The sequence below is a fragment of the Dicentrarchus labrax genome, unplaced genomic scaffold (genome assembly GCF_905237075.1).
Source record: "Dicentrarchus labrax unplaced genomic scaffold, dlabrax2021, whole genome shotgun sequence".
Taxonomy (NCBI): Eukaryota; Metazoa; Chordata; class Actinopteri; family Moronidae; genus Dicentrarchus; species Dicentrarchus labrax.
In genome coordinates, this window is record NW_026136718.1 from 8,141,626 (window position 1) to 8,162,638 (window position 21,013).

General features: G+C 40.3%; 1 protein-coding gene across 2 annotated transcripts in view; it reads left to right on the top strand.

The window, feature by feature from the left end:
- Positions 1-21,013, top strand: part of ror1 (receptor tyrosine kinase-like orphan receptor 1) — a 124,279-nt gene that overhangs the window by 82,203 nt on the left and 21,063 nt on the right. For both annotated transcript variants that reach the window (XM_051376171.1, XM_051376172.1), the window contains 2 exons: positions 5,798-6,088; positions 6,395-6,428. In XM_051376171.1, coding sequence (XP_051232131.1) covers positions 5,798-6,088; positions 6,395-6,428 — 325 coding nt within the window. The remainder of the gene's footprint in view (positions 1-5,797; positions 6,089-6,394; positions 6,429-21,013) is intronic.

Here is a 21,013-nt window from a genome sequence, read left to right on the forward strand (position 1 = left end):
TGGCAGAGGAAGCATTTAAAGCTGCTGTTCTTCCCTCAGCACTGCAGGAACAACTGAGTCAGATCCATAAAATTGTCTGGATATATTTTTTTTAACTCTGTTGCCCAGAGTTATCTGTCAAATCCACTCCTCCGTTTCCCCTGGGCTTGGAGAGCCAACATCCGCCTAATCCCCCACAAAGATAACCTGACTTGGAAGATCCTCAACATGAGACTTAATTGAACTTGACCTCTATTTTTTCTCTCTCGTTGTGTCTGGTTTGTTTAATTCATCTCTTGCAAAGCCAAGTCACCCACAGCATCCGGATCCCACAGTAGATTCTGTGTACACAAAAACAGACATTGTTAAATACACCGGCAAGAACGAAGACAGTAGTTTTCTGGACATGATGGAGCAGTTTAGTCAACGTAATGATTATGGTGACCAATCAAGGATGTTTAAAAAGTCATAAATACAATGAGGGGTAGTTCCAAACAAATCTTAGAAACAGCTTTATTTTTCCAGAACAACATGAAATATGGAAATCTACAAAGGCGTGCACGTACCCATGTGTTCATAGTAGTGTATCTGTGTGTGTCATGTTGAGCTCGGCCCCATGACTAACATCTGTTTCTTATCTGATGGATGGATGGTGATTGCACCACTTGTTTTGTCTGCAGGCAGGGAATGGTTTTGATTGACCAAGCAGACAGCATTCAGGTAGCGTGGCTCTATCAGTATGCATCAGTAGCAGGAAGTTATCATGCTGAAAGAGGCTCATTATTGGGCTGAAATCAAGGGTGATGATAGTTTACTGAACTCATTTTCCCTGGGGCTTTCTCTCTTTCATTCGTCCTTTCTTTTTCTTTGTTGCATTTGATCCATTTTGCTTCCCTTACTTCCTTTCCCCTCTCTCTTTCCCTGTTGGAGAGTGACCCAGCTTTAATGAAATTCACCTTTAGCCATAGCTGGCAATGCTAGAATCCCAGCTCCTCAGTGTATCCACTGAGTATGTTTAGTTAGCTGTGCAGCCACTCAGGTTTCTGTGCCGGCGACTTGCTGAGAGCAGCCTGCCTAGCACAGCTTTGCAAGTGTGTTATTGAGTGTAGACATATTCACATATAGAATACAATGATGCTGGTGAAATGAAAAGGTATTGTGTAACTGATCTAGTTTAGAACATGTACAGTATAGTTTGTGTGTGTTGCGGTTGTGTGGGGGGGTGCGTGTGTTTACATTTGTGTGCCTGTGTGTGAGTGTTTGATTGTACAAAACCACTGCGAGAAAATGCAGGCTGATGACAGGGCACCATTTAGTCAACTGCCACATTAAAGGGACAGTCCGCAGCAACGGTTTGAGTTTCACAGTACTCCTGGTGCCAAATACCACAACACTCACCACGAGACAATTACATACAGAGTGGCTTTGTTACACAGACATTGGCAGGACATCCTTCTCTTCTTTCTCCTCTTCACCTCTCTTCTTATCGTCTCCTCTTGTCTTCTCCTTTTGTCTCTTCTTTCCCCTTTTCTGCTCCCCACTGCTTTATAGTCAGTTATTATAACAGCTAATGAAGTGTGCAGGCTTACAGCTCCAAAGACCATTTTCTTTTCCATCAACTCAACTAATGAGACGGTGATAAAGTGACCCTCTTGCCTTTGGCAAAACACACGTCTTTTTAAAGCGAGTCTGTTCTCATTTAATATATAAAGTACTTTTTGTTTTTAGATATTATAGTCAGACTCAACAGGGACACTAAGGCATCGGCATGTAAGCAAAAGTCTACTACACTCATAAGCGTGTATAGGCACAGATTCCCAGCAGATCCCTCATGACTTTGTGTTGACAGTTTGGAAGTCAAATCAAAATGAAAACACACACCCACACACACAGAAGTAAGCACACACTGTCACACACTCTCATGAAAACAAATGTATCATCAGAGCCAATGACCTCAGGTTTTTATTAATGTCAGCATTGCAAATTGAGTATGGTTGTTTTTTCCTGTGAGTGTAAGTGAGGTTGTGAGAAGTGATGACCTGTGAATATAAGGAGCGTTGCAACACTTTTCAAAGCTTGTCTCTTCTAAATGACACATCCTACTGTACATTGCAGGTAGAGCTGTGTTGGGCTTATGGTTTGTTATTAAAGATTTTATTTTATTTTATTTTAGATAAAAAGAGGAATACACCAACAAAAGTGCAACTGAACACATAATCAAAGGAACCCAACAACACAGACCAGACTGACGGCACCATCTCGCCAAACACTGTCAAAGTCTATTATGACAGCCCCAGTTCACACAGAGTATCGGAGAGAGCAGTAAATCAGCAAAAATATTAATGATTTTACTATAAATGTCCACTCATACAATGACCACTTATTAATTAATACAGGAGTAATCATAGCACTCCAATAAATTATTAGCAATTCGCATTCCAAGCCATGTGGCATGAAAGAAAGATAAAGTATAATGATCTCCTCTTAATAGTTGCAAATCTTTGCTGTTCCAATGAATGCTTCTTTATGTTTTGAGAAAATTCGCCTACCTATTAGACTCATAAAACCATTTGAGGAACCAATCAGGGGTCTAAAAATGCCTTTCCCTGTCCTGGATTCCTGGAAAAGTTTCAATTGACATTTTCCCCTGAACTGTAATGACAACGTCATGGCACATATTTACCTTTTTGAGATGTTTTAGTGAGGACTTCGAGTTGGTTGATGTGACAAATTAAGAGTAAACAGCACAGCAAAGTAAAGTTTAATGAGAAAATATTTTTACTAAATAAAACTGGCCTTATGCTTGATACAGAAGGAACACAGTTAATGTCTTCCATCTCAGTACTCTTACGCTTGTCTCATGACATTTAAAGTGATTACAAATGGTAACATAATCAGACTCGACAGATTAAATAGAAAAATAAAGCAAAACACAAAGTGGCGAAACAGCTGAATAAACAAGTTATGAAAAAAATCGAGTGACACAAATTAACTGCAGAAACTGCTGCATTCCATATTTTCTTTATTCAGTCTCTCCCACACACTCTTACAAATTGCACAGTTGTGCTTTTGCATTACTTTCTGTCAGAGCATGCTTCGTGGTTTATAATCATATCAGACTTTGACCTGGCTATCAATTATGCACAACCCATTACAGCACCTATTACGTTTAACTATCAGATTTTGCCTTGATAATCCATTTACAAGGCTTGTTAAATCAACAGAAGACACAGGAGTCTGTGTCAGTACATTAAATGTTCTTTAAATGTGTGTATTGTTGGCTAGATAGAAAAAAAAGAAAAATGTTGACATTAATTTAATCTGAATTTTAGGCCTTTAAATGTGTTAAATTAGTTTACTTGTACAGTCTCACTTTTAAGTGTATTTTTGGGAAAAATGTGTATTGATCATGCTGTAACAACTACAAAATGAATATATCTTATATTGCAGAGAAGAAATGGTCTGACTTTTGCTTTTTGTCTGTATGATGTAATGCAAGAGCATCTCCCCCCCCACACACACACCTAAGTGAGATACATTTTTTGTATGTCTGAAATTGTAGCACATACATGGGCAGGAGAGTGGGGGAGTAAATAGATTGGGAGAGACAGGGAAGGGAGTGAATGAAAGTGGGAGAGACAGGATGGATAATACTATGTGGCAATAAAGTATGTCACTATATAATAGTAAAATTGGAGATTCTGAATACTGTGTTGTTTCGGATACTATCCAGATGTTTTGATTTATATCAATTTTATTGACATCGTCAACATTGATGTGCTGGAAGTTTCATTCTGAATTTAGTGCTGTAATGTGGAGAGACAGGACTGTATAAATATGGAGGCGTGTGTGTGTGTGTGTGTGTGTGTGTGTGTGTGTGTGTGTGTGTGTGTGTGTGTGTGTGTGGGTGTGTGTGTGTGTGTGTGTGTGTGAAGAGTAAGGAGGACAGATAAAAAAGTGGGTGAGAAGACAGAGAGAGGTGGCAGTGATACGGTCAATGGTGGGAGTCTTCTCATATTGTCACACACTTGTTAGTACCACATTGCCGTGTTAAGCCTGGAGCTTTAGGGAGGACAATGTGAGAGTACAGACACACACACACACACACACACACACACACACACACACACACACACACACACACACACACACACACACACACACAAGAGAGAGAGAGCTCGATGCCAAGACAAATGTGCCCTCTTCTCTTTTTCACAAACATTTTGTAGGCACTCATTTTAGACACCTCATGACAATATGTTAGCCGCAGGACTATAGATGAGCTGTACATACAACCACAAGGGTTGCTATGGTGACAGAGTACCAAGTAAGGTCATCAGCATGTCCACTGACAATTCCAGAAAAGTTCATTCAAACAAGACAATCCTCAACAGTGTTGGCAATATGGTGAAAATGATTATACACTAGTGGAAACATACCTGTGAATATTATATTCCATTTGTGCCCATAGATCCTCCTGAATGTTACACACTGGACCTTTTAAAACAAGCTCACTACAGTTTCAAGTAATCTTTTGACAGCAATCAGACTGTAGAACTACTCAAACTTTTGAAAAAAGACAGCAGTACCCTTGTAGGGGAAACCCTTGTTGCACCCTTGAAGCAAGACCTGACTGAAGTGTTTCTGAGAGAGTTTTGTTTTATTCTTCCAACAACTCTCCAACTCTAACTTTCCTGGATGGTCATGTGATTTCATTAAAGATGTCTCAAAAATCAAGAAAAAATTGCATATATTGTAATTTAATGCACATATTTTAATTATTATTACTTCTATTTATTATAATGTCTTGCTTAGAAACTTGAGCAACTGTAACGCAACCAGTTTACTCCTGGGGATCAATAAAGTATTTTTGATTCTGATTACATAAATTAAACCTAACATGAAAGTAATGTCAAATGTTACGTTTTCCAGTGCAGAGATGCCCTAACTAATGAATTTGCATGGCATAGCAAAGATTTAAATGTGCGGGCGTCCTTGCATATGTAAGTGTGGGCCTCTATTTTTACTCCTCAACCTCTCTATTCACACAAATTGAAGTTTGTCTAACTAGTATTTGAGATTCCCCTGTATGTGTTTTTCCTCTTTTGTTTGTTTTGGCTGATTTGTGTGACCAGGAGCATTTCTGCATACCTAAGATGGGTTTTGGGGTTGAGGAAACTTTCCAGAGGTTTTTCTTAACATTAACACGAATGTTTTTCCTGCACATTAAACTCTTAGGTGGCCCTCCAGATTGTTTTTTTTCTAACCACCTCGAGGAAAAATGTGGTCCTGGAGATAATCACGCAAAAATGTTTTGCTTTGTCTTTTCCAACTCCTTCTGAACTCATCATGGTCAAACTGGGGCATTATAGTGGGTCCTTAAGGTTGTTCTCCTTCAGTTTTTACCCACAACACAGGTGATGTTGCCACATAAGCTCATACACAAGCTGGAGAAAACCCTCTGGCGTCATACAGGCATGATGAAAAGTAAAATTAGGTGTCACCACAGTGGCAACCACAAAATAACTTGCAAAACCAGGTCCTGAATATGTGTGTCTGAAAACATTGAGTTGTTTTACCACTTTAGTTTTATACAGCAGCATGTTTTAATATCTGGCTCCGATATAGTACAGTAAGTGTTGTTTGATTTATGTCTTAGCTGTTGGGCTTGTGTAATACAATAGTTTCCCTTTCCTTATATCTTTTTGTCTCTAAATCATCTCACCCCCGATGTTTCTTCTCACTTGGCTTCTTTTTACATATTTTTTTTCCTCCAAATTCTGACTTTTCATCTCTGCTATGCCTCTGTGTCTCCCAGGGCCCTTTTTCATCCGTCTTGAAGCTCCCATGAACAACATTACCACCTCTCTGGGCCACACAGCAGAACTTTTCTGTCGTGTGTCCGGCAACCCAACGCCCGTTGTGCGCTGGTTGAAAAACGACGCCCCCGTGGTGCAAGAGCCCCGACGTGTCTCGTACCGATCCATGTCTTATGGATCACGCCTCCGAATCCGCAACCTGGACACTACTGACACAGGCTACTTCCAGTGCGTGGCCACCAACAACCAGGGCACTGTGTCCACGACGGGTGTGCTGTTCGTCAAATTTGGTAAGAGGAGTTAAAGTGAATGTAGCATCTGTGCATTTAAACCTTTGAAACTTTTTTTTTTTTTTTTTTTTACTTACTGGCATGCAGGTGTCACAGTGAAGTGGCTTCATGACAAATGTCTTATGCACTCACTGTGACAAATGATGACATTTTCTCTTATTCATCTTTTCCTACTTAAGACCTGGCTCCTTTTAGCCGCACTCTTCTCAACTGATTCTTGCTTGTAGCTGGCAGCTTGTGCAGTGAAAAATCTGGGAGCAATATTGTTTATCCTGTTGTAAAAAATCCCCTTGTCTTCTTTTCCAGATCCACTCCCTACACTTCTGCCAGGAAGGCCAACGTAAGTTGCTTTTCCTCTAACCATTTTTCTCCTGTCAGTCTGTTCATGCTGTACTTAGCAGAATGCAATATAGGGGGGCCGTTTCACAGGTGTTTTTGATGCGGATTACAAACGCATTTCAGAATATATTGCAACTCAAAAAACCTCTTGCATGCCCAACACCTGTGTTGCGATGCAACATTTTTTTTGTTTTATTACTGAAAAGTGTAAAAAAAAACAAAAAAAACCTTGCCATTTGCATCCCTGGATCACTCAAGGCAAGACAAGGATAACTTATTTATATAGCACATTTCATACCCAGGGCAAAGTGCTTTACAGAATTTACAAGCAAAAGCACAAACAAAACAAAAAACAAATGCTAGAGGAAGAGAAAAACTAATTTTGATTTGCTGTCTATACTGGTAACTATTTGTGGGTCTGTTGTGTCCATGTCTGTGTCCATAATAGAAACAGATTTCATTTTAGAGAATACAAATGTTTTGACTTAAACTTAAACTAAAGACAAAGTTCCAGTTCAGTAAATTGATTAAATAGCATTGAACAACAACTGACAAACTGGAAAAACTGGAAAAATCCAGCATTGTTTTTCTATTTTATGCTTTTCATAGTAATTTATCGCCTGCTTGCATAGAGACACCCTAAAAAGTCCTATACGGCACATTCATTGAGCAATCACACACATTATGGCAAGGCTTGGTCTGTAATTTTCTGTTTTATTGGTACAGGTCTCAGTGTGGCTGAATGACTATTTAATATGAGTCTTTAAATCCCAAATGTCTGATGTTCTGTGCTGCTGTCTCTGCCCAACCATCACAGCTCACATGGTTCACATTTGAATATAGACTCTGTGCCACAGTTGGAATGTGGACCATGTGGACTGGAGGGAACAGGACTGTTCACCAATCACAAGTCAGGGCTTGAAGCAGATCTTTGATATCGTTGATATCTATAATATACTCCATAGCGTCTGTAACATACTGATCCTCGTAGTATTGGGGGAATTGGGTTAATTTACCTTTAGCCTACTCAAAATCCAAAACCTGTGCCATTCATTTAATTTCAGTGTAATAATGAGACATTCATCTAATTTCAGGCCTATAATGAAGTTATTATAATTAAGACTGAATGTCTTGTGTCTATTAGTGAGTTTAGTTGATTAAGTGAAGTCTCCGTAAAATATTGCCACCTATTGCAATGAGCAGTACAGAAAAATGACCCACATCTGTCTTTGTGGTTTCTGTTATATAACCTTTTATAGTCGCCCAATTAGCTGCCAGCTGTCTGACTATACAGCAAAACCAACCACAGTCCTGATCTCTTAATAGGATATAGGATCTGGAGAGTAACAAATAAAAACAAACAATGCAAAATATTGTAACAAACTATCAAAAAATTCCACTAAAGCATTTCCATGTTCTTGGCAATGGCAATATTTCTGCCCAAATCCAAATTTTTGTTTGAGTCTGGCGAGCTTCCTTTGCTTTGTTTTGACGTCTCCCCAGTGTTTCGGGATAAAACGCTAAGAACTTTTTCAGTTTGTTTGATTCCCGCAGGATCAAAGGAGTTAAGCTGGATGATTTTCCCCAATGACATTATGGCAAGGCTGACTGCCATGTTCCATGCGGCGTTCTGTGAATGAAAACTGTTGGCACAAAGTGGACATCAGACACTTACTAAATCCACTCACACACTGAAACGACTGCGCGCACGTCCGTGCACACGCGCACACGTTGGAGCGCATGTACTCGTGCTCCTTTGCAAACATCTGTTTCTGCCATTCCTTTGTTTACATGTTTTGTTTTTTTATCCTTGCACGGCTCAATTGCAGCTCGTTTCATAGAGGAGACAGTTGGCTCGCAGAGAAATCCCATGGCAGTTTTCTCATGGGAGTTATCAATAAAGAGGAACAATCAACTAGACTGTCAACAATGTGAAAATACTGGACATAAATTTAAATAAATAGATGTAGATTAGAAAATAGGAGGATGTAATTCTGGCTATGTTACATGTTGATTTAAGAGATTACCTGGATTACAGTGCCACACTGGCAATATTTATGATTGTGAGGGTTTTGTAATCTAATTTCTAACATTGGAGGAGTGATTTTACAGCAAACTAAACTAAAGAAAAATGTTGACCTCTTGACTAATAACCCCATCTGGACATATCTGTGTGTGCTTTCATAAGATATTGGAAAACATATTAATTTTTTATGTTCTTGTGTCTTTTTTCACCTCTTGCTTGGTGATGATGCAGGCTATAAAGGTTTATTTATGGATTTAACTGGTGATAAAATGATCTATTTTCATAAAAGAGTAGTTGTTAATTGGAGTTGGTTCCATGAAAATCACCATGATGATATTCAGAAATGTCTATGCAAAGCAAATTCTTTGTCTGATATTCCAGTTGATTACATCCCACAGAAGCTTCTTGCATTGAAACGAAGATTAAAACTCACTGAGGTACAGCTTAAACACAGCAGACACGACATTACGCTTTGCAAAATCGAATAAATTTCGCTTCTGCTGTTGCCTTGTTTTTCCTGCCAACTTGTTAAGGAAAATGTTGCAGTCAAGCGAAGACCAGCATGCGATCTTGAGTCACATTACAGTCATTACAGACTTCAGTTAAATGGACAGGGGCCTCTTTTGACAGCGGCGGAGCTGCGGCGGTGGTGGGCTGACCGTCACTGCTGCTCATCATTAGTGCCACGGCCAACTTTATTAGCTGTAAAGTAGGATGGCAGGCCGTCAAGAAGACAGGGTCAACTAATGATGACACGTGATGACCTGCAGCCGCTTACCTCATGCCGCAGCTGTTCAAACGTCAAAACTTGCCGCTCCTTGATTCAACATTTTCGGAAAGACATCTGGTCCAGGAGCTGTCAGTTTAAGTGAAATATATTAATTTGCACGTTCCACCACTTTTTTTCGTACCTCCCACTCTCTCTCCCGTCGTCTCCGCATTCAGCAGAGAGCGTTACAGAGAGCGCAGTGACTTCCGTTTTCTTAGCCACAAATATTACTCACAAATTTGGGGGAAAATTTCTTGCCACCCAGCTTGTTGAACCTGAGCATAACATGAACTTCATGTCCTCCGTGTTGTCTTTGCTTCGGTCTGTGCTCTAATTTCCATCCCCTCTACGTTGGGCTTAAGTATACACTCTGTGGTGTGCGGGACATTACAGTGTGAGTGTGTGTTCGTATATATCCTCAGGGTTGGGTTTTTGAGAGTAGCCACAGGCAAACTAAAAGCTGACAGCCTGGAGGTTTCAACTACAATTCAAGCAGCTTGTGTTCAGTGTGACTGCCAGAGCAGAAAACTACAGCAGAGCAGATCAGAAATACAAGAAGGAGGAGACAGAAGGATGAGGACAAGAGAGGAAAGTTTGAAGCATGATTTTTTCCTTAAGCACAGACATTTTTGGGATTTCTAAGTATTCTTTCCAGAGCTTTGGTTAAGTCTCTTAATGCAGGTCCATTTGATGTTTCAAGTAATTCAAGACAAGTTTACAAGTCTCAAGTCCTTGTTGGGTTACAAGTTTTGATAAGCATATTGCAAGTTAAGAGTCTTTCAGGGTTAGAAGGACACAGCAGAATTTTCCTTTCAAAGCAAGTGTTAATAGTGTTTTACGTGGTTCAGACCATTCCTTTCAATCTGGAGGCCTAATAAATAGATGTGTAAGGTGTGTGGCTATGCAAGGCCTGTCTGTTGCTGTGTTTAAAAAAAAAAACGATATAAGCCTATTCCAAGTTTTTCCAAGGGTTAGATGAGAAGATCAATACCAATCTCATGTCATAATGGTAAATAAAAATAAATAATAGTTGGACCCAGCAGCCAGTTAATTCAATTCAAATAAAGACTGGAAAAAGGGGGGAAACAGTTAGCCTGGCTCCGTCCAAAGGTTACAAAATCCATCTACCAGCACCTCTAAAGTCCACTATTTAGTTTAGTTTTGTTCAATTTAGTTTAATCCATCCAAAAACCGAAGTGTAAAAACAACACTTTGTGGTTTTATGCTTGGTTACATGGTGCAGTATTTATCGGCCTCGACCAATAGCTTCTTGAAGTCTCCACTGGTTGTAGCATCCCCCAGCCTCTACCCCACGACTTAGACGTTAAGACGCCGACCTTGAACCGCAACATCCTCGGTGCGAATCAGACTGGGGACCTTTATTGCCTCTGTCTCTCCCTCATTTCCTACCATCTGGTGCTATCTAATAATGGCCTAAAATGACGTCCTCTCAAATTAATAAAGCATATTTCCCAAAATGAAGAACTATTTCTTTGTATCAACGCTCACAGCAGTGCAAGTCTCAAGTCCTAATTTTTGTTACTTAAGTCTGGCTTCAAGTCCAAGTTTATAGTCTCACATCTACAACTCTGACTTAATTTAATTTCTAATCCAAAATTCATTAGAATGCCACCACTTATCATAATGCCTCTCATTGTGCCCATGCTACTCCCTCCATATACCCCCCCCCATTCCTCTCCTCTCCTCTCCTCTCCTACTTTGAGATGTTTTAATAGAGCCAGAACAAACACGGGGTGAGGGGAAAAAGTCTTGCCTGCCAAAATTAGACCCCCAACTTTCTCTGTCTCTCTTTCTCTCTCTCTCTCTTTACGCAGCCACACTTCCTTCGTTTGCAGAAAAAAAAGAGCGTGATGGAGACGGCGGGAGAGTGAAGGGAGTAAAAGAAAAACAGTGTTAGCAGGGTAGGAGGAGGATGGTACCATTAACACCCGGGGTTGCATGTTGTTCTTTGACTCCTGGGTTCTGCGGGGTCGGCGGCATTCAGGTGTGATTAGCTGTGTGGAGGCGACGGGAGGTTTAGCTGTAAGCTCAGATCAGAGTCGGTTAATAACTCCTGACTGAGGCCTGTGTGCAAACTGCCCACGTTCTGACAAGGCAGGCTAAAATTGTCCCAAGACGCAATTAAACACTCTCTTCTTCATCTTCTGTCTGTATATTGTTTTCTTAGAATTGTTTTTTCAATTAAATGAATCGGTAGGATTAATTAGATCTTCATCAGATACATGTTAGGACTGAAACTGAACTATAAATTACTTTTATTAGCTCTTTCAGGTAATTTTTTCTCTTTCTGTCTGTTAGGCATTTGAATTGGCAAATTAAAGGTGGGGCCAATCATTCTGGAAAAGGAGACTGTTGAGTTTCATTCCTAGGTCGTCAGAAGCCCATGCTCTCGCAGCCCAAAGTGTCATTTTTTTAGGAACCTGTGAATGAGAATCAACAATCAGCTATCTTTTACCAGACTGACTGACCCCACCTTCAATCACAGAAAATTAATGACAGTGTTGCTGTTAATTAATCATATTTTAATGAGATTGGTATGAAAAGGAACATGTTTTCTGTGCTGAGATTTTCCTCATAAATCACTGTTAGTTCTAATAACTTTTTTATAGCTCTCCATTTCCAGCAGCAGCAAGCCACTTTTCAGTGAAAAAGCTCTGAAAAACCCACTGTACTGTGGCTACCTGTACCTTCCCAGCTCCAAACAACAGACAGACAAAGTTAGCAACTAGCTGGTGAATATGGTGGAACATTTAGCAGCTACCCTCAGAGTTGATGGACTAAAAACAAATCTATAATGAACGTAAATATTGGACTTCCATTCATCGGGTGGCCAGAAACATGATTTTAAATGAATGCAAATGTTGCTCCAAAACTGCTGTATGTGTAAATAGGCTATTTCAACTTAAACGGTGATGATATACTTGTTATAGCTGCTCCCTAGTGGCCAAAAAATCAGTTATTGCTGATTTAACATTATTATTATTATTATTATTATTATTATTATTATTATTATTATTATTATTATTATTATTATTATTATTATTTCAAAATGTCTTGTGTGATTTCCAAAACACAGTTGCTTTTATATTTCTAAAAACATTGACGTACTGGATATCTACGTTTTTTTAATCTGACAGCAGCGATAAACAGACTTTATGCAACGCGGCAGCTGATCTCAGAGTCTCTGTCTGTGTTTATAATAGAGGGGTTTTCTCCCTGTTTGAAAAGATTAATACCACTACACCCTGGCTGTCAAGGGTGTTTAAATTTCTCAAAACTTTCCCCACCACTTTTCTCTCAGCACTGGCAAAAAAAGCAATTACAAAAATAGCTGCTTTTTTTCTCTTTTCCCTCCACTGTGCCTCTGCTCTTTCCTCTGTCCACTCTGTACTGGAGAATAAAGAGCACAGGTTTAACAAAGAACAGATTCTCACTTTTCTGCTCTACTGTTCTTTTCATTATTCTCCTTCAAAAACCTTATTCGAACAACATTTTACTTTCATATGTCAAGTCATATGTCAAGTTTAACCACTGTTTACCACAGTAAATCCAACAATCACACATGGCTGAAAGTGCTGGTTTGTCAATGATCATTTATTTATTTATATATATATGTGTGTGTGTGTGTGTGTGTGTGTGTGTGTGTGTGTGTGTGTGTGTGTGTGTGTGTGTGTGTGTGTGTGTGTGTGTGTGTGTGTGTGTGTGTGTTAATGTCTATATGTATAGCTACCTCTGTAATACAGTAAGATCTTTGTTTACTTTTTTGTTAGTTTGCAATTCATTTGCCAGTTGGGATCTTGTTTGGGTATAAGTTGATGACTCAGAGGGATTTCTCTAATCAGGTGTGTTTAACTGTAAGACAGTATAAATACAAATACAGTATATCCTGTATCTCTCTCTCTCTGGTGTGTGTGTGTGTGTGTGTGTGTGTGTGTGTGTGTGTGTGTGTGTGTGTGTGTGTGTGTGTGTGTGTGTGTGGGTGTGTGTGTGGGGGTGGGTGGGTGGGTGGTGGGGCTGTGTGGCAAGAAACCAACCAACACACGGTGAATGCCTCTGTAATTAGCCAGCTGTCAACACACTGGATTAAATTGACCTCGGAGCTGACATGACAAGGACCGTGAGGCCCGTACTGCCATCAGCCCCCTGGCAATCCAATTATACAGTCGAAGCATCAAAGAGTTAAAAATGAAGGAGTAATTTGACTTTGTATAGACAGGATTGTAGCGTGTGTGTCTCACCCATAGCGGCGCACTGGTTGATTGACAAATTAGTTTAAGGAAGTAGTTTCCAAAAGGTGTAATGACTTGAAGATGTCACACTGTGTTGATGTTGAAACTTGCTTAGGCTTGCTCAAAGGTATTAGGCGCTTAAATATATGTGTACAGTAATATTTGATTTATTGATTCCATGAAAACTCTTTTCTCTTCTCCTTTCTTTTCTACTGTAGCTGTTGTGAAAGAGTTGTACTTACAATGTCCGTGTAATTAACAACTGATTTATTAAGAACTCAGGTAATCACACAGATCAGCGCCTCTGACTGCCTTCTAGGTGTTTTCTGTGAGTGCAGGAGGATAAAAGGATGCCATCAAAGTGTTTTATGTGGCAAAGATCAGCAAAGCATCCAAAGTCATTAATGAAGGAACAATTACTTAAACTGCAATTAAGATCTTAACTGAGGTTATTATGTAGAGAATCTTTTACAGATATTTTGCTGTCAGCGTTATCTTGCATCATCCCTCAAGAGAGACTGCCAACAAGCTGACTGATCAAGCAGCCTTGCCGCTTGTTTGGCTTAAATACAAGCTGCCGCAAGGTAAATGTCTTATCAATATCAATATAATATGCATTAGCTGCTCAAAGAATATCACATTTAAGATTAATGAGCACACAGGCACCACCCCTTGTCCAAACAATATCAGTTATTACCAGATGTTGTGTGTTTTTTATATTCAGTGCAGCTCCCCTGCAGTCTTTCTTGTGGTGTCTTCCTGTAAATACAAGCTTCCCAACCACAGACTTCTTAATATACCTGCACCTCTGTAACGCCAACATCTTTAGAAATTTACCGTTTTTTCCACACATAAAAGTTGAAGGTTCCTTTTGTAAATCCACAGGAATGTGCAATCTACCATATTTATTGTATTTCCTTCTGTGTTCCTACGAACCCTCTTTATAAAAATGGTATAAATAAATAAGAAGATGCTCATTTGCTTTATTGCCAGAAGTTAGATGAGAAGATATAGTAACTAAATTTTAAACTACTGCCAACAGCTAGTTTGCATAACTTAACATAACACAAAAACTGGAAAAAATAACGAGTCTGGCTCTCCGTGAACAAAATGCGACAACCAGCACTTCTAAAGCTCACTAATTAACACGTTATTTCTTGTTTAATCCATACAAAAACTGAAATGTAGAAAGAACTTGTTAACTGACAACCTCGCAGTGACAACGTGGATTGCCCTGTCAAGAAATAGTTCAGCACATAAAGACACATAAAACCACAAATTTGCATCTTTAGACATTTTTGGGTACGGATTGCACAGTCGAGATATAATTATCTGTGAACTTTATAGGTGCAGTCAGGCTAGCTCATTCCCCCTGTTTCCAGTCTTTATGCTATAAACTAAACCAACTGGCTGCTGGTGGTAGCTCCATATTACAGATATGAGAGTGCTGTCAGTTGTCTCATCTCTCAGCGAGAAAAACTAACAAGCGCATTCCCCAAAATGCTGAACTATGGTTTTTAATACATATACATAAAGTTAAGGGATGCACTTCACTGATAACACTTTTGATGGAAAACTACAGTGCAGTGTTGGTGTGTCTGTTTGATAAATAACACGCCCCTCCCTAGGTGCAGAATCTGAAATGAGGCACAGAGGTTGTGGTGCTGAATGTCTGAATGCTCAAGGTCACTTAAGCCAGAAAGATATGCCAGGTCCACCACTTAAAAACCATGCTCTCCTCTCACTCTCCCCTCAGCACACAGTATGTGCTGTTTTTGGTCACAATAGGCTCTTAACTGTGCTGTATTGAGAAACTGTGGATTTTGGTTTCACTTCTCCTCACCTCAGTGCCAGTGTCAACACTGCTGTGGTTCTCAGATGCTGGCCAGGATTGATGATGATTTTCTCCACACCACAACCCTCGTACCCATTCAGACAGAGGGGATGACAGGCCCACTCAAGTTTTGGATGCACTACTCCTGTGCCACATACTGATGCACTTCAGCACTCCACATCAGACTAACACAGGGGGTTCTGCTGAACTTATTTCAATTTGGGATCTAGTTAAAAATGTATTTTCACTCTGGAACTCTTTGAGCCACAACTCAGACCTGCCAACAGCAGGCTCTGTACTAGTGGCCATAGTTAAACCAAGAGCAAGAGCAATAGCTGCTGCAGTTTTCCCAAATTGCTTAATAGCCCTGTTAACTGCCAAACATGGAAAATGGATTAAACTATCTTGGCAAAAGGGAAAAAAGGGCATTCTGTCAGTGTTCTACATTCACTTTTGGACGGGGTTTCAATTGTTGAGTGTGTGTATACTCCACCACTTTTTGTATGTAGCTACACTGATACAGAAGTGAAAAAAACAGCCTACTGAGACTTTCTCCACCTCTGTCCTCTATTCCTTTGGACGTCCGGAGTAGACTGGGGCTTTTTTTCCCCTTCTGTCAGGCTTTTACCCACACGCAGTCACACATATGCACACTTGCAGTTCTACATAAAACACAGTCAAAGAACTGCACACACAGTTACTCTTACAAACCCTATCTCTCACACATGTTTAGTTAAGTCCTCGGTGGGGCTTAATTGCCGTCTTGTTGTGGATTCTTTTTAGCACAGTGCTGATTGATTGGGGATCAGGGCCCTAATATGGCTCATCAGGGACAGGCCCTTTGACATGGCCTGGTCCCAGGGCACCGGCACTATTTGAAACCAGAGATCCCACTGCAGCCCCCTCCCACAAGCCTGGATGCCTCTCTGCTAAATGCTGCCCAGGTCAGGCAGCTTCACACACATGGAGGCAGACACATGTGAACACATACACACACAGACACACACACACACACACACACACACACACACACACACACACACACACACACACACACACACACACACACGTGGAGACTGTCATGATGTGTAGCCTGCTTTACCCATTAAAGCAATTTACATTAGTAAGCGTTAATAAAGACGCAAGTCTGCTTTTACACGCTGTACCACACACCACGAGTTTCATACACAACTCATTATGAACAAGGTTTTCACACTCAGCTTGGACAGGGCCCACTTCCTGTTTCCTGTTTCCCAGAATCCCCTGTGTCTGTCTGTTGGTGATCCCGTTGGCAGGTCTGGTCAAGGTCAGGTCTGGTAAAGTCTGTGGTTTAAGAAAGTGTTTGTGTGTGTGTTTTCGTGAATCACAGTTTCTCCCTGAGGGTTACAAGGCCTGGTTGGGGTATGTGGGGTTTCCCTGAACTTTGCCCTAAACCTCCCATGAACACACATGCATGCACACTCCTGCAAAGAAAAAAAAACACACATACATGCAGACACGTATGCACAGAAAGTGTTCTTTCTTTGCCCTCAGTGGTGGTATTGGAGTGTGTGAGAGAAACAGAGGGAGGCACAGTATTACCTTGAGTATTTCTAGGTATAAATAGAGGCTTTTGTTTGCAGTTTGGACTTGTAACCTGTGAGCCTGAGCCGGGGGATATTTAGTAATTTGTAGAGCTTAACAGGATCAATGCAGTTTCATGTAGAGTATTGATAAAAGATGCCCTTTCAGTTGAAGCCAGCTTATCAATCAGTTTTGTATTTATTGGTCCTGGTGCCTACCAGATTGCATGCACATGACTAGACGACATTTTGGGTTGTGATAAAAACAGAAAGTCTTCCATTTTCAATTTAGCTCCCACCTCTTACGCAGAGAAAGATTTTACCAGGAAAACATTTGAATGTTCAGACAACAATGGACTGGTCAAATGAAGGCAGATGGGGTACTTTACAAGAGTGATTAAACAATATAGATATTACAGACACACACAAACTTAAAAAGAAATAAAATAGAAGTAGAGTTGTATTATTGAGACTACGACAGATTGAGAGGTTAATTAAGAAGTCATTATCATTTTCTACCCTTTCATACTCTGTATTTATCTACAGTATACAGTATGTTTGTCAGCAGTCCACTCCTGATCTTGACCTTTTAAATCCAACAGTAACAGCCAAACTTATCCAGCATCAGTTTATTTTGACTCTATGGAGGGTTCAGTGGGCCGTACCATGTACCGTACTTACAATGTTATTAGTGTCAACAAGATATTGAACTTCGCTGCTTGTCTTTTCCCCTTTTGACAAATCTAATAATGTCTGTGGAATAAAGCCAAAATAGGCTTACAATGGCCTGAAAGTGAACTGTGTGGACAGGGCGAGGTTCAGTATGAACAATCTCAGGCTGCCAGTAGCCGTTGACGGTAAAATAATTTGGAGAAGGGAGCAAATTTCATTTAGGCATTCTAGACGCCTGTACTCACTTCTGTTTTCTGCTCCCAAGATATGTTTTTGTAAAGATAAAATCATTTTCATATGCAAAAATAACAGTTGTCAGTGTAACCTGAATTGGTCCCTCAAGGCAGGAATGTGGGTGGGCTCTCCTGGACAGCCAGCCTGTTAAACAGCAGTGCAGCCAGAGACCAGATCAAATGATGGAGATAGAAGACAAGAAAAGGGCAGTGGTTTGTGTGTCTGTTAGGATATACTTGCCTATAGTTTTCTTGAACTTTCCCTAAAATTATCATAAGAGAAAATAACTAGCACTAAGCTTCAAACTTAATTGCCAAATTAGTAAAGTTTATAGCAAAGTTTGTTCCGGTCCATTTTCACCTAAACACTTTACCAGGCTGAAATAATGATTACAAGATATTTTTTAGTTTGCGTCGTCATCCTCTGCGTTTTTCTTCTCTTCTCTCAATCAGTTTGCCTCCAGGCAGGAAGTTCATATGAACACACATATCACGTGAACACATACTTGTAGACCATGTTGTAAATATACGTGACAACTCTGAGAGTGTGTGTCTGGCCCTTGTACCAACTGAATAATGTGCTGGTTAGTCCCCTTTGTTTTTAAGAGTGCATGAGGCTGTATATTATCTCTTATTGGAAGATTAGGTCCTCTCTAGACTGTTTCAACAACGCATGACCTTCGGCTGAAAGATTGTGTGTGTACATTATGTGTGTGGCCTCAATGTTATTATATCCATTTGTTGATAACTGTCAAGGTGTGTATTTTTAGTTTTCTCTATGAGTTTTGGCAAAGGTATAGCCTCCATTGCAGCTCCATCAAGCATTATCCTTACTATTTTTCCCATAATATCCAGAAACCTCAGACAACATGCCTGAGCTCTCTGAATGTCGGATGTGGGTTTTATGTGTAGGCAGAGAAAGCAATAATTGTAGTGATCCATATTGTGGAGGGAGAAGTTTTCCAGTCAAGAAAAAGACTTACTAGAATATAAGTCATACACAGTCATCAGCAAGTCATCAGTAAGTCTTGCAGCTGCATCGCCTGCTGGTATAATGAGGCTACTCTCACCGGAAGAATTCATGACTTGCATTGGACGAAGATATACAGTACAAAGCATACCATGATTATCTGTCATTTAACGGCTTTGTTAACTATGTGAATGTATCAAGGTGGATATCCTTCAACCAGACTTAAGCCCTTGTTGTTTGTTTTCTGTGTCCTACAGACACCTATTGACGGCAGAGTGTGTAAAGAGGGATTATTTATGGGCTCCACAGTGCAACAGTGTTTTACTTCCCTACACTACATGCCTTTAGTGACTCTTAATCGCTCTCATCAAGGATTATTCCACTTTCCTTGGGAAGCCACGCTTGTGTTCAAACGTGTGTGTTCTTGTTCCTTAAGCACCGTCAGTAGCCAGTCAGCCAAAACATGTGTCCTCCTGTCTTTTTTAAGTGTCTGCCTTTGTGTGTTCAGATTGGGATCTGTGATCTAGGCAATACGCTGTCGTAAATCATGCAGGAAAGTGTGTGTGTGTGTGTGTGTGTGTGTGTGTGTGTGTGTGTGTGTGTGTGTGTGTGTGTGTGTGTGTGTGTGTGTGTGTGTGTGTGTGTGTGTGTGTGTGTGTGTGTGTGTGTGTGTGTGTGTGTCTGGGGGGGTTACCATGCTGTCTAAATCACAGAAGTAGCTTTGCTCTCGGCTATCTCTTTCCCCTGTTCTTTCTTTTGTGCTCTCTTCGCTTTTCCTGTTATTATTATTTCCACACGGATGTTTCAAGGCAGCCTGGAGTCAATTCAAGGAATGCTATTAAGGAAAACTGAAGACAGGAATTTTTACAGCAACAAAAATGGAAAACAGGAATGAAGTTTGTAATAGTGCTTGGGGGGGGGATAAAAACTCCTTTTAAAAATAGATCATGAACTGCTGCTTTTATATTTCTTATACTCCTTGTCACTAGTTTTCATATTATGTTGGACCTCCCACATCGAGGCATGATAGAGTTAGTGTTGAGATACTGTACCTGTGTCACTGTTGTCGGGTCATCATCATGGAAGATGTTTTTGAGATAATGGTGTTTTGGATCAGACGTACAGATACTACATTGTTAAAAGGCAGTCAGACTTCATGCCCAGAGCTCCTAACAGTTTCCAGTCCTTGGTCTTCTTTTCCTCAATTATCTCCCAATCTGTTTCTCACAAATCTTCTCTCTGATTTCACTTTTCTTTATCCCCCTTTTTTTACTTTCCCTTCCTTGTGTTTTTTGCTTCCCTATGCCTTCTCTGTTTCCTATCCATCTATGTTGTTTTCAGTGATCTCTTTAACCAATGGGTCAATGAGAAGTCAAACAAATCTGCCTGCCCCCTCACACACCTTCTTGGGTGAGAGTAATGGATTCTACTGCCTAACCCCTGTGCTTTTGTTTGTGTGTGTATGTGTCTGTATAAACACCACTGGGTTTATGTTAGGTTTTAGGAGACATATTGCCTTCCTATCCTGCTAATTGCTAGGCTGATTGACACCCTTACTCCCCCAAACCCTCCCCCCCACCTGGTCCTCTAATACCCTGCAGTCCTCCGGGGGAAGTGATGTCACCAGGTCAGGAGCATTGTGAGGAGTGACGGGACTGATGTAGGGTCCTTCCCTGCATGTCAAATCACCATGTATTTGTTAACCCTGTTATTAAAACTCTTTAGCATCATCCACACACGACTTCCAGCCTGTGTGGGCAAAGACTGGGCCTTACAACAAATACTTCAGCGGTCCAACAACATCAAACACCAGAATCCATATCTGGGAGTAATTCTGTGGACTACTTTAGATAAGATCAGCGTTACAGTTACATCCCGTAAAATGTTAACATAAATAAATTTACTCTCTATCTCAGATCAAGAGTATTTCAACCATAAGAAGTTTTTTAAAAGCATTAGAATTAACTGAACAAACAACAGCCTAATACGTCTTTTCTGGGAAAATTCCTGAGACTCACTGGAAATGATGCATTTTACATTTCTGGCAGCAGAAACAATTGCTTGTTTGAAATAAACTGTATATGTAGCATGAGCAGAGATAGCCACCATGACTGTGTACTGTAGGCCATGTTCACACTGAGTGTACCCATGTGTGTAAAAAACGTAGCCCCCTCATTAATTTGAATGATGCTAGTATGTTGACGCAGTGTGGGTGCGGGGGCCTCCTCATTCATTTCAGTGAGTTTACAGCACCAGTTCCCATACCGAGG